Source organism: Ylistrum balloti, unplaced genomic scaffold, assembly GCF_031769215.1.
Source record: "Ylistrum balloti isolate Yb309-2 unplaced genomic scaffold, AGI_CSIRO_Ybal_v1 Utg369726, whole genome shotgun sequence".
In the NCBI taxonomy this organism is placed as follows: Eukaryota; Metazoa; Mollusca; class Bivalvia; order Pectinida; family Pectinidae; genus Ylistrum; species Ylistrum balloti.
Window position 1 is genome coordinate 383,593 of NW_026781943.1, and position 13,711 is coordinate 397,303.

The following is a 13,711-nucleotide window of genomic DNA, read 5'->3' on the forward strand; positions in this document are numbered from 1 at the left end:
ATACTGATTACATGTCGAGGCACTTCGTCCAAATGACCAACTTTCAAAACAAGCAGAAAAATATGTCACTTATATTGCTTTGAAATCTGTTTCAAAAGGCACGACACTTGCAGACTTATATGCCGCAGTAAAAGATGATAAAGCCATGCGGAAAGTCATTAAATGTGTCAAACATGAAAAGTAGAACAATATTAACAAGCAAAGAAATAGAAACACTCTCAAGAATAAAACATGAGTTAAGGATAGCATCATTGAATGAAGGTGAAATCTTACTTCGAGACAGAAGGATCGTAATACCTCATCCATTACAACAAAAAGCAATAAATTTAACACACGAGGCACACCAAGGAATAGCTAAAACAAACAACAGAGAAAATCAGATTTGCCGGTATCAATAAAAAATGGAGAAAATGTAAACCCTTTCTAGCGTCGGCAAAGAACCAAACAACGGAATCACTATGTATGCTAAATTCCCAAAGGCATCATGGACACAATTTAGCATGAATGTTTGTGGACCGTTTTCATCAGTATATTATCGAATGGTTCTCATTGATGACTACAGAAGATATCCTGTTGTTGAAACAGTAACTACCACCACTGTCCGTGTTGTTGTACTCTTATTGGCCAAAATATTCGCAGTTTTTGGAGTGATGGTGTACTTTTATCCCACCATTCACAGGCTTGTCACCCGTTTTGCTTGTTCAAGATTTCTCTGTCAACCCTAGGGTATGATTTCTCTGTCAACCCCTAGGGTATGATTTCGCTGTCAACCCCTAGGGTACCAGAACCAGTGAACCAGAACTACTTCTACGCACGTCGTCTGCTACATGTATGTAAACAAATGTACATGTACGAATTTACCAATAGCTAAGGCTCTCTGAGAAAAAAGTATGATGGGAGAAAAATAACCATCCCCTACCTTGAAGGTGTGACAGAGAAATCTCCAACCCGAGCGAGGAGTGATAGCCTTGGGTTAGACAACCAAGAATATCACCTCTCGGGTTGGAGATTTCTCTGTCACACCCTCAAGGAAGGGGAAGATTCCATCAATCAATCAGGAAAAACGTGACAAAAGTACATCTTCTTTCAACCCAAACCCGTACACGATCATAGTAAAGAAATAAGCATGATTACAGCGGGGAGACAAAAAATCACAGAAAAAAGCAGAAACACGTCATTATCCGAGAAGGTGTTAATGCCAAGTGATGCACAGATATTACCTTGCACTACACGTGATGGCAGGTCATCAGTCATGATCAACCAGGGAAGACCAAAAAGATGGAGACTACATAGAAATCCACTATGGATACATGTCTTAGTGAGTCGTGTAAAAGGCTTACTCAGCTCTTGGGTCACTGCTAATTAATGCAACTACTGTTTTGTATAGATCCATTATTTCTTTTTGCAGTATTTACCCAATATTGCAATTATTCTAGTGTAGAATTGTATTCATTCTCATATGTTCCCATATAAAAATGTGACTAAGGAAAAGGTTAAAGGTTAAACTCTGATTCTGTACCAGAACATTTTATACACATTATTCTATAGTCTACCGCTAGTGTGACAGAACTCTGAGCTGTGTAACCCAATGGTCAGAATTTCTCACTGTGCCATATGTAAAAGCATCCCAACGCACGTGAGGACGTTGATTAACTTCTGATTACTGATTAGCCACATCCAAAGAGGAGAGAGATGTATTGTAACCAGACTGACAGGTAATTGGATTGTTGTTGACCATCCCCATAAGTTCACTTGCTGTGTCAACCTCAGACAGTCTCCGTACTTTATGTGATACCTTACAGTCTGTATTAATTGGTTGGCCCTGCAGTCTTGACATTGTAAATGCATTGTAGTTAGAATAGATAATTTGTTGTTGGTATAGGGACTTCCAGCCTAGATGTAGATGAATACACTTGTACATACTGTAGTCTGGATTTTTGGTCATCATTCGAAAAAGATCAAGAAGCAAAAAAACGTTAAGGTGATGACGGATACAATGATACCATTTTCAATTTTTCTTTTCTGTTTTGTTTTTAAGTTTCCCATGGCGACAGTTCTGGTTTATATCTGTGTCAATGACGTTTGCATGAATGATAAATAAACCTGTTTAGTTATCATATTTTGGAACTTTTATTCAAAACTCCATTATATAGGAAATACAATACAAAATGATTATTATTCTGGGAAATGGTGACTTTCTGAGTTATGTAGCGTTTTTCTAGCATCCATTGCAGACCAATTAAAATGACACAATTTTTTATGAAAGCATTTTCTAGATAAATAGAAAATTGAAATTATGCATTGGTACTGTCGAGAGGATGTGCCCTTGAGCAATCTTAGTACACCTGTACTAACAGTGCAAGAACAAAATACCGTCACAGATGTAAAAACAGAAACGTTACATCGTCTTTGAAGAAAAATCTTGTTCTTTAGAAATGAATATCAGTTGAAAAATCTTTGTAGAAAAAAGCCAGGGTTTTTACATAATAAAGAAAGTGGAGCAGAAACTTGTAGCATAACATTATCTGCCCTTGAGTTAGGTAGATCAATGGAAAATTTTCAATAAAAACACATATTTTCGCAGCCTTTAACATTTGTTCGGCAATCTGATAAAATGCAGACACTTTCTCGCATCGTAGAATTTCCACAATAATCTGAACTTTTCATGAGATATCATATAACCATTCTAAGCACGATAAAAACATATACTTTTTTTGAGAATGGGTGCAGTTTTCTCTGCTGATTTGACATCACAGGCGAATGCGCTCCTTTTGAAGATTACAAAGGAGCGTTACCCAACTTTAAAACCATTACAACATGCCATTATTTAACCTCGAGATTCGTTTGATGTACATCAGAAGACCAAACTAGTCTTTAAGTCTTGTCCACAAGATATAGCGCACGGAACCTTCAATTTTGACATGACATGTTCCAGGGGTGCGGAAGTGAGGGCGAAATCTGTTTTGTAGGCTATGCTAATTTTGGGGCGATGTGGTTGGATCGTCCTATTAGGTTTGTTCACACTATCAACCTTTTTAAAAGTCAATTCGCCCATGTAAAATTTCTGCTTATTTATCCTTTATTGAAATATACCCTCAAACACTTTCCATTGGCTGTGACACTAAGAAATCGAGTGTGGTCTCGTAATAAGAACAATGACATACAAAATTGTATGTTATGAATTGAAAATGACACAACGAAATGGGTTTTATTTTATCCTCCATATTACTTACTTTAAATCCTGTCAAGATGTAAGTATTCTGAGTAACGTGATAAAAAGAATCTTAAATTTGTTTTCATTTCACATGAGAATTTATGACACCCGTCTTGGAAAGTATTTCTTTTTTACTCGCCTCGGTTCGCAAAATTTTAAAAGAAAATCTAACACTCTTTTCATGAAATCTATAATTAAATGAAAACTTATCTAAAAACATAAACAAAATCTGAACGGTTTATTCTCACTCATCAATTATGCAAGTTTAAATTAATATATATTATGAATATTGAGCATAAACAATATTCATCACCATATGCACATATAAACAAAATGTTTACCCTGAGTGGTAAAAGAAATTAATATGAAATTATTAACTTTGATCCAAAATCGATAAAGTTGAAAACCGCATCAAAATCGGCCGTGCAAAGTGAACGAGTTTCACCTGTCCTTCCACTGCTAATCAACCAAGTGTGACTTGCGCTGAGATGTACCTTATCGGTTGTGACGTCACAAGTTGAACGACCGATAGCAGCAGACATGCAAGAAATGGGCGAGATCAAGTACAACCTTGTCATTCATCATCAGATTACAGATGAATGTTTTATAGTTTTTTATCAGGAATTGGATCATTCTGATGACAACAAAATGTAGACGGTAAAAAAACATTAAAAAAATTGCCAGAATTTTCAGACATTTATTAACTTAAACATATTTATTTTCAGCCTTAGAACATGGGCTGGGACACACGATATTACAACATTACCCTCTCTCACAATAGAAAATGCACATTTGCAAATGAAACACAAAATTATCATAAAAAAATGCTTCTATCTACAATAGTTATTACTTCTAAAAGCTTAATATGTTACTAGGCATAATGAAGGACAACATCAATCTAAGATGATATATTCCTATCCAAATTGTATCCAAGCTGGCCTCAACATCCGAAGTTGTGAAATTCTATACCGAAATATTCTTTTAATTGTTACAAAGATGAAACTATAAAAAGAAGTGAAATTCAATCATCGTTTACTTAAAACCAAACAGACGACACATGGTAACGATGACTGGTAACACTGTATTTAACACATGTCGTGCCAGAATTTCTGAGTTGTATACCGTGGTACCACAATGGTCCAAAAATACACGCATGTATCCGTGAAAAATATTTACAAAATAACTTCATCGTTGGTGTCCGGTGTTTTTGATTATTGATAATATGTATATATAAATATATATGATAATTGAAGTAATAACGACAGTACAGACAAGTGAATTGTCAAATTTTCGAGGCAGTCGGTTCCTTTATCAAGACACAAATATCACATAAATTACGTCACATACATATAACTTAAAACAAATACAAAGTTATCAAGTTAAATCGAGAGAGGTGGTGTAAACTTTGGTGTCTCAATAATCCCTCCGGCTGATGGACGCCGAAGGCCCCTTTATAAGGGACAACAAACCATGCTAAGTTGCTGCATGAAAGATGGTGATTAAAATATCAAAAACGTTTTATACCAATCTCGGTATATTTTGCAGGTTGACACTGAGCGCACATATAAACATCATAAAGTCAAATTTACGTCATTTTGCCTTATTTATGTAAGGTTGGCAATTAAAATGTATTTTATGTGTAGCACTTAATTATGAGATGTTAATTTAACTCACGGACTTTGATAAAATTGTTCCGTAATTATAGAATTATTCTCGTTATTATAAATGAATCATGAGGTTCAATTTTTTCCTCCAAATACAAGAATAACACTTTCGTTATGATTAAGTATCCTGGTTCGTTAATTAAGTAATCTCGGTCCACTTCCTGATTCTACTTAGGTGTGAAATATATAAAGGTAAAAACATTAAACAAACTTGTGTGACGTGTTCATGGCAACAGGCCAATACGTGTGCCAAGCAAAATGCTATGCGTGAGGAATAGGGATCAATCTGAAGACATATATCAATTAATAAAATGCGTAAAATTCCTAAATTCTTTTAGCGCTTTTAACACGAGTTAATTTCCTAAAATCGCAGGATTGCATGAAGCTTGGAAATAACAAAGTGATCTCCCTATACCCCTAAATGCAACTTTTCAATAAACATCTGCCACAAACACTAAATACTTATTCACATCTCTTTCGACTTTTTATAACTGCATATTGCAATACACGTCACGCTTCTGTGGTTTTTTTTTGTACTTGCAAAATTGTTCCAATTATTATAATAAATCAAGGATTCATCATAATTTCTAGAGACCAAATGGACGATATCAAATATAATATCTACAGTCACGTGATTCATGAATTATGATAACAGATGAATTTCGATAGCATCCGCATGTGTGTTTAGACAAATGTTTACAGAACATAATTTGTCGACTCAAAAGGTGACAATTTCATAATTAAAATTGTTACGAATCCTTCCTACATCAATGCTATCTAAATACAACCTACAGAAGTAAGTATCAACGGAATATATCACATAAATAGCTAAAAAGATCTGATGTCGAACACACGATGGAAGATTCCCGGTATATTTCTTAAGGGCTGCTCTGACAGCGTTAAACTTGTGACGTCACAGATGTGAGCTACCCATATCGAGGCGGTCACCGCTGAGGCAAAGGAGTGTTTTTAAGATACGTCACAATATCGGGGAAGCGGAACTAACAAGGACTTTCGCACTTTGTTGACCCGATTTTATAATATCAGAGACGTATATATCACATACGTCTCTGATAATATGTAGTATTTTTAGCTAAATATTGTAAAACACTTAAGGTACACTTTAACACGATATAGAATTCACATTTATTCAACTTAGTAAGCGGACATTTTGGATTTGACCAGTGTTTCTGTATTCGTCTTCTCCTGCTGCAATCGAATTCATTTTCTATCTATTACTCTAAACCTAGAGATCTTTAATAAACAACTTGACTCATCAATGTCTCACACATGTCCAATACCAGGAAACGTGTTGAATAATATTTACATTGAATGATAAACTTATGAAAAATATTTACTGTTGTGCATGCATTTGGAAGCCACATGTAGAAAGATTTAATTTCATTTCGTGTTGCAAGGCCAGCTTAGGAGCAAAAAAATGAATAAATAAATAAGAAATATGTTCTTTAAGTGGGAAAAAAAATCATTTCGTGACTTAAAAAAGTCTAACTTCCCAGTTCCGACCGCTGGGGCGCACATACCTACATTTTTTATGTAAATGTGTTCTGTCATTTGGCTGGGGAGATGTAATATTTTTGTTTGGAGTTTCGACTTAAATATTGCGTTCATTTGTGACATAAGTGCTGAAACATAATTTTAAGGTCTGATTGTTTATTTAACGGGACTGGTTTCTTTGATGCTGCACTTTGTCGTTTACAAAATCTTATTGAAAGAAAAGAACTTTAAGGAGAGATGTTTTCATTTGATGTCTATCTTGGAGTGGAGTTGCCCACCTAAGTTAAAACGATGAGTTGTTTCGCGCCTGGGGTACCCAGGCCTACTCTGGTGTTACATCTACCAACACCCATCAGTGAGACCGACTGGACCCGCCCTTTGAGTCAGTCTTGTCTTGCTTAAAACCAATTACGTGCATTTTATGATAACGATTCTATCATGCTATATCTGCGTATATTTACACTGTACATTGCACTCTGATAGTGTTTTAAAGTCAAGTTCTTATAAAACTTGTGTAACACATAATCGTCCACTATCAAATTACAGCAGTAAGATTTCTAGTTTATTTAAGCAGATGTGATTCCCTGATAATGCATATTATCTGTTGATATTATTGTTTGTCGTGCGATTAGCCAGGGACTAAAAATGAAAATGATCATTTCATGTAAATGTAAATGTACCTATGTAGATCTATGTCACTCAAATCAGAATCGCCATTGTAATTAATCCGTTAACAGAACTCGTAGTCAGCTTCACGCGCAGCCCACCGTACGAACTACATTGTACACAGATACGACAGTGGATACATGATCAAATTGCGGAAGAAGAAAAAAGATGAAATGATCTACGCAATGCTAAATAGTTTGTTGTTTAACTACTTAACCAATACAGAGGAGAATTCGTCGCCGCCCAGTCGTGAAGAAAGTGACATTTATCCAATACGCACGGACACTGATACAGCCGAATGCACCCAGGTATAAATTATGTAGGTGAAGGTCATTTAAAATAAAATGGCCGACACGTAGGGCCCGTTGAGAAGAACACTGTTTAGCGAAATGTGTTTTGAAGAGGATTAGTATAGCTCAACGACACACTTATATGAAAGGAGGCATGGTAAGATTTTGAATTTATTTTTTTACTGACTACCTGAAAATATGTTCATAAATCGATATACAAATTGTATCGCTTGATATTGACAGTTGTTACGACAACAGATATATCACTATAACAGTGTAGTACCTCCCACAGTAGTTCGTTAAGTAATTTTAGCTTGAGTGCGCTTAAACGCGCACCTGACAGTTCATATAACAATTTGCAACACATATGCAATGTGACATATTCTATTTATGTGTAATTGTTGCCGAATTTGTGTTTTTTTATTCGATGTAAAAATTGATTGATTGTGTACATGTTGTTAAAGAGATAATTTTAGATATCATCATTTTTCAAGACGTATCACATGAACTATTGATTCCAGAAAGAATAAAAGAAAATGTTTCTTAAACCATTCACCATAAAATATTTTTAGTTTAAATTTCAATTGCAAATTTGTGTATTTTATTCTTAATACTCAATTTTACATGGCAAACTAAGAAACCTGCCAATCCAACCTTTAATGCCTATGATAGGCCATATGCGTTTCTTGCAATTATTCGGATACGGAAATTGAAACATGAGCATCTTATATTGAAAAAATGATGATTTTTAAATTATCACTTTTGAGGACTCCTTTTGGATTTTATTTTCAAACTAGCAAGTTGTGGAAAGAGAAATGAAAAATCAACTTTATTTATATAGTTTGTGTCATAAAAAAGAAATTTATCAGGAAATATGGCTTGAGGAAAGAAAGAATCAAACAATAAAAACTTGAATCTGACCCTTTAGAAAAGGTGCACACATATCCACCAATTTTTTACCATGAATGATTTTTTTTTTTATTTTAACAAAATGTCATTCCGTTCAAATGATGATTTTATGTAATACATGTGTACTTCTGGGTCACTGTAAGCTATCTCAGGCGTCTCTGTGATTTAGTGATGTCATTAGAAACAGAGATGCGGTCAAATGTCTGCTACACATGTTGATGATGGTATTTCACTAATTAGTTTTTTTTTAATAAATCTTATAGTATGAACACATTTGAATTCATTTATGTATTTTTTTTGGTGGTGATTTGTCAACACAGGGTAGCAAACAAGAATTGATTCTTAAAGGGTCTGAAACTAATGCACCAATAATATTAAACTGATGGAAACAAAAATTATTAGATATTAAAAAAATACTAATGCACAAAAGCATTATTGCAGTGTTTATAACCAACACAGGGGTCAAGTTTATGAAATAAATACTCTTTTGTTTTTAAATGAAAAATAATTGCACTGTGTTATAATGTTGTTCATAAATGTCACCAGTAAGGTTCAGTGGTCACTTTTGTGTGCATGTATTTCATTAGAAAAAGTATCATTTTTCGTCAGATTGGTAGCTCTGAAAGTAGCAATAAACAACGTGCCCAACCAGTCAAGCATGAAAAACACACAAATAAATCTATGTCATGTTTTACATGTGTTACACTTTCTGATAGGAACAGTGTATTCATTAAAACTCGCATTTATAAAGTAACATGACATAACTAACTAACGGCAGATGTTGCATTGTAATACCACTATAAATTCCTTACTCTAGAGGAAAGAAATAATTGAGATTCTTCCAGAAAAGGAAAACTGTTTAACAAAAATTTTGTTATGATAATTAGTGATAGAAAAAATACAATTTAATCTGAATTTGATTATTTTGCTGTTTCACATAGAGCCCAATCTGTCTTTAAAAATCGAAAAAAAGTCAGTAAATGTGGAGACTGATGTGTTTTCAGCAATCACAAGGGGTTTACAATATGATGGACATCATTAGTGAATAAAAGCTTATTTCTGTGTTGGTGACACTGAGTGTTCAATTTTCAAACAAGCTGATTCATTTTTTCCAAAACAGGACAAAATGTGGTAATTTGATTTTGAATACAGTCAATAAATAAAAATAATAAAAATAATAAAAATATGTCTGTTAAAAATTTGTTTGTGTTAGTAATTATTTGCTGATATTAATCGATATTCATTTCAGTTTAATTGAAGTCAAATGGTTTAATACATAAAAACACTGCATTGCAAATTGGTGCATATTTGATGTATGCACCCAATACTGCTAGATTGTTTTGGGGTCTTTATTAAATATATATGAGTACTGGGGGTACATCATGATATTCATTTTACAGACTACTTCAGCTCACAGTTCAAGACATACAACCTCCTTAAATATCCAAATCATTTACTTTTGGAATGCTTCCTCCATATTTTAGTCCTACAGGTGAGATAATGAAGGTGATTAATTGATTGATTGCCTTTCCTTGTCTGTTATATTGAGAAACTTTGGTCAACATAACTGTTACCACATCGTAAGAAAGGATGCGATTTCTATTTCGGTGCAGCTAATATGGAAATCAAATCGAAAAAACATTCAAGATTATCTCTGCAGCTTATATAGGGTGTGGTTTATAAGCCGGAAAATATGGTAAACAACTTCTGCATGATAATATATGTTTATCCTTTAATCCCCATACCTGGATCAACCTAATTCTCACTTTCAACAGAATGATCAAATGATTCCACATATACTTTACTATCCTCAATTACACCCCTCCCCCTCCCCTATACACACACTTTTTCTTCTTCAATTTAAAAGTGAATAATAGTTTAGGGAAAGCTCATTTATAAAATACATATAGCTTACTATTTTAAATTTGATGATTCAGCAATAATGAAGATTGGACTAATATGTGCAGGTGGGCAGGGGCTTGACAGATAAATAAGATAATGCTTGGTGGTGTGTATGTGTATGCAGAGAAATCATATATGGGCATGTTGGTATATATATGTATTGAAGAAATTGATATTTTTATGCATGCAAGTTTATTTGAGGAATTATATATATAAGCTTGGCAATGCATATTTAAGTGTACTTGAGAAAATTTGTGCTTGGCAGTGTTTAAGTGTGTTTTAGGGATGTGCTTAGTGGTAGTTAGGTAAACTGGAAAAATTATGCTTGGAAGTGTTTAAGTGTATTTTAGGGATGTGCTTGGTGGTAATTAGGTAAACAGGAGAAATTGTGCTTGGAAGTGTTTAAGTGTATTTTGGGGATGTGCTTGGTGGTAATTAGGTAAACAGGAGAAATTGTGCTTGGCAGTGTTTAAGTGTATTTTGGGGATGTGCTTGGTGGTAATTAGGTAAACAGGAGAAATTATGCTTGGCAGTGTTTAAGTGTATTTTGGGGATGTGCTTGGTGGTAATTAGGTAAACAGCAGAAATTGTTCTGGATGGTTTGTATTGATAAGATGTGTAAGTATATAGATGGCTTCTATGATACATAGGTGTACTGGAGAAATCTATTTGATAGCGCGTGGTGATGTGTAAGTGATTTAGAGAAAAAAAAATAACATAATGTGTTTACCTGTCCTTAGGTGTGTAAGAAAAAATGTTTAAGGTATTTTCCCTTTTATACACCACAGCTTTTTTCCTTGGTGGAAATATATGTATGTTTAGGTGTGTAAGAGAAATAAAATATGTAGGTATTATGTACTTAAGTATATGCTCTGTGATGCGTATGTTTATAAAAAAAATCATATATATTATGTGTATGCTTTGTGGTGCGTAGGTTTTTTTTATGCCCCCGCCATTTATGGCCGGGGGCATGTAGCGTTGCCCATGTCCGTCTGTCCCGTCGCGTCGCATCCTGTCCTGTCGTGTCCCGTCCCTAGCGTCGCATCCCAAATTAGTATATACCACCTAACAACTTCGTTCGGAAGGCAATTTTTATGAAACTTCATACAAATATCAAGTATGGAAAGACCTCATGCAGTTTTGAATTTCTCGGCATTCTAAAAAAAGATGGCCACCAGGGGGAGATAACTAAAAAAAGAGGAACATCATCTTATTTCTACATAATTTGGTACTTGTGGGTTTTAAGGCATAAGGAACTAATATACTCCCTCATTTTTTCCAGAGAACAAAATTCCAAATTCATGTACGTTAAATCAACTTGTCAATTTAAGTATGAAACTTAAGTTGTACATAGTTGCATACAAATTAACAAAATCATCTCTTTCGGACCTTTCACTATTATTTCACATGGAGGGGGCAGGGGCATTCATGTCTTACAGATATTTTCTAGTTTTTTATAAATAAAGGGTATAACAACTCAAAGAAATTGTCTATTACAAAATTCAGAACAAAAAACATTTTAATGTCGCAGGTTTTGTGGCGGTAAATCAACATACAATGTATGTTCGCAGTGATCCAATTCACAGTTTAGTCCTTCTGACACATTCAAGCATCATTCCAATTCTTTCATTACTTATTGATTAATATATGGTTGTCCTGTAAGGCTTTTGCCACAGGTTTTTCAAACTTGTTTTTTTTTCCTGTAAATAACAGTACAGGCATTTCCCTATAGACCAGCTAAGGATGGTTGGGTTTACCAGAAAGAATAAGGGACGTGATAAATTAATTAGGTGTACATAGAGTTGGGTAGAACGTAGTCACGCCATCAGGTATAGAACTATTTCAACATAACACATCATTAACTATTTGAGAAATCCTCCACAGAAAAGTACATTACAGGACCTGAACGAGGTGAACACACTGTTAGCTAAAGTGGAGTACTAACATTAGTGAACTTCCAATAATATTAAGGTTGAGTGGATCAGAATCTGATAAAGTACAACAGAGAGGTATTTAGAACTTGATGGATATGGGTACATGAATTTTCATTTCAGTAATAACTACCATAACTTTAGTATGTAACTACAGTACCTGCACCCATCTTTGTAGCCCAACAACAAAGGATGGAAAAATCCTGTCCTCCCTACAATCCTGTGAGCCATTACAACAGACACATAGAGTGATCTCCCTTCCTCTTTCCTTTATAGTGCTAACTGATGGCTGACTTTCTACAGATGATTCAAGTTTTTCCTTTGTTTTTTAGCCACTCAGAGATCTTTTCTGAGACTTCTTTTGTTCATTTGGCATTGTTATTGTCTATCTGCTGTTTGTTTTCAATTATTTTGATTGTTTTATTATTTTGTGCTAATTTTCAGCTGTTTTTTGCTCCACGTGTCTGAGAGGTATGTCGCATAGTCTGCCATTACATTTTCACCATCGGCTCTTTGTTGTCAACCTTTTTTTTCGTCTTTTTGATAATATAGTTTACGGTGTCTTTTTATCATTTTTGTTTGCTTTGTTTGTGATTTTGACTTAGGTTTATCAAAAACTTGATTTTTGTCTTTTTTACATGCTTGTCAACAAATTCCGATCTTTTGTTGGAAGTATGTCTCAGACGGGATTGTGACAGGGTCTGGCCCATAGGTTTTCCCATTTATTTAGGGAACGGGGCCCTCATGATGCTTGCCCCCTTTGTCGCCCTTGTAATAAATCTGCTCTTTGTTATCCTCCCACCCCTCTAGGCGATCTTCTTCTTGCTGTGAGAGAGATTTGTCTTCTTCGTCCAGCAGTTATGGGTCTGAGTTGGTAGCGTTGTTGCCATTTCTGTCTTAGGGGAAGGGATGTCTCTTTATGTGTTCTTTTCGTAATCCGGGGCGGGTCCCTCCTGCGGTAAACCTTCAGGTTTGTATTTGGGCAGGGATTACCAGCTGCTGGTCACAGATCCTTTTTTCTGCCTTGATTAGAGGCTTTGTCTTGGATAGACCCAGGGTATGGCATTTGGTCCAGGAATTTGGCACTTGTGCTGGATTCCCTGACACAGTCTCCTGACAAGTCTTTGGAGGCTGCTTCCTTGAAGTTTGTCACTCTCAAGACAGTTTTGTTTAATGCTCTTGCATCTTGTTGTAGAAGGAGTGAATTTCATACAGTGTCTTCTCTTGCTTGTCTACGCTGGTCCAGGTGTTATTCTGCTGTTCGTTGGTTCTTGTCAGACCCTATTAGGATCCCTGCCTTGATGGGTCCAGAGGAGGGTGATAGATTGCCTTGTTCCTTTTAGAAGTTTTATCTCGATAAGACCAAGGGGGGTAGTGTTCCCAATCTTGTCTGTTTTTGCCCTTTAAACAAAGTTGTCAGGATATTTCATCCCAGTCTGTGTCTAGGTGGGTTTGTCAGATCTTCAAATAAGTGTAATATAATTCTGGTGATCAGGCTTGGCGGGGTTGAAGGTGCAGGGGCACGAGGTTTGGGTCATCTTGGGCGCCCCTCGATGGGTCATGCTTCCAGGATGTCATGTCCGCTGCCTTGTGGTGCAGTTACAGATTTCTATCTGAGGT

At 35.2% G+C, this 13,711-nt stretch overlaps 1 protein-coding gene across 1 annotated transcript in view; it reads left to right on the top strand.

Annotated features, from left to right (window-relative positions):
• The first annotated feature begins 7,452 nt into the window (after positions 1–7,452).
• The window catches only part of LOC132565600 (nuclear hormone receptor HR96-like), a 56,073-nt gene continuing 49,814 nt past the window's right edge, over positions 7,453–13,711 (top strand). The window contains exon 1 of the mRNA XM_060230246.1: positions 7,453–7,506. Within this exon, the coding sequence (XP_060086229.1) occupies positions 7,492–7,506 (15 nt within the window). The 5' untranslated portion in view covers positions 7,453–7,491. The remainder of the gene's footprint in view (positions 7,507–13,711) is intronic.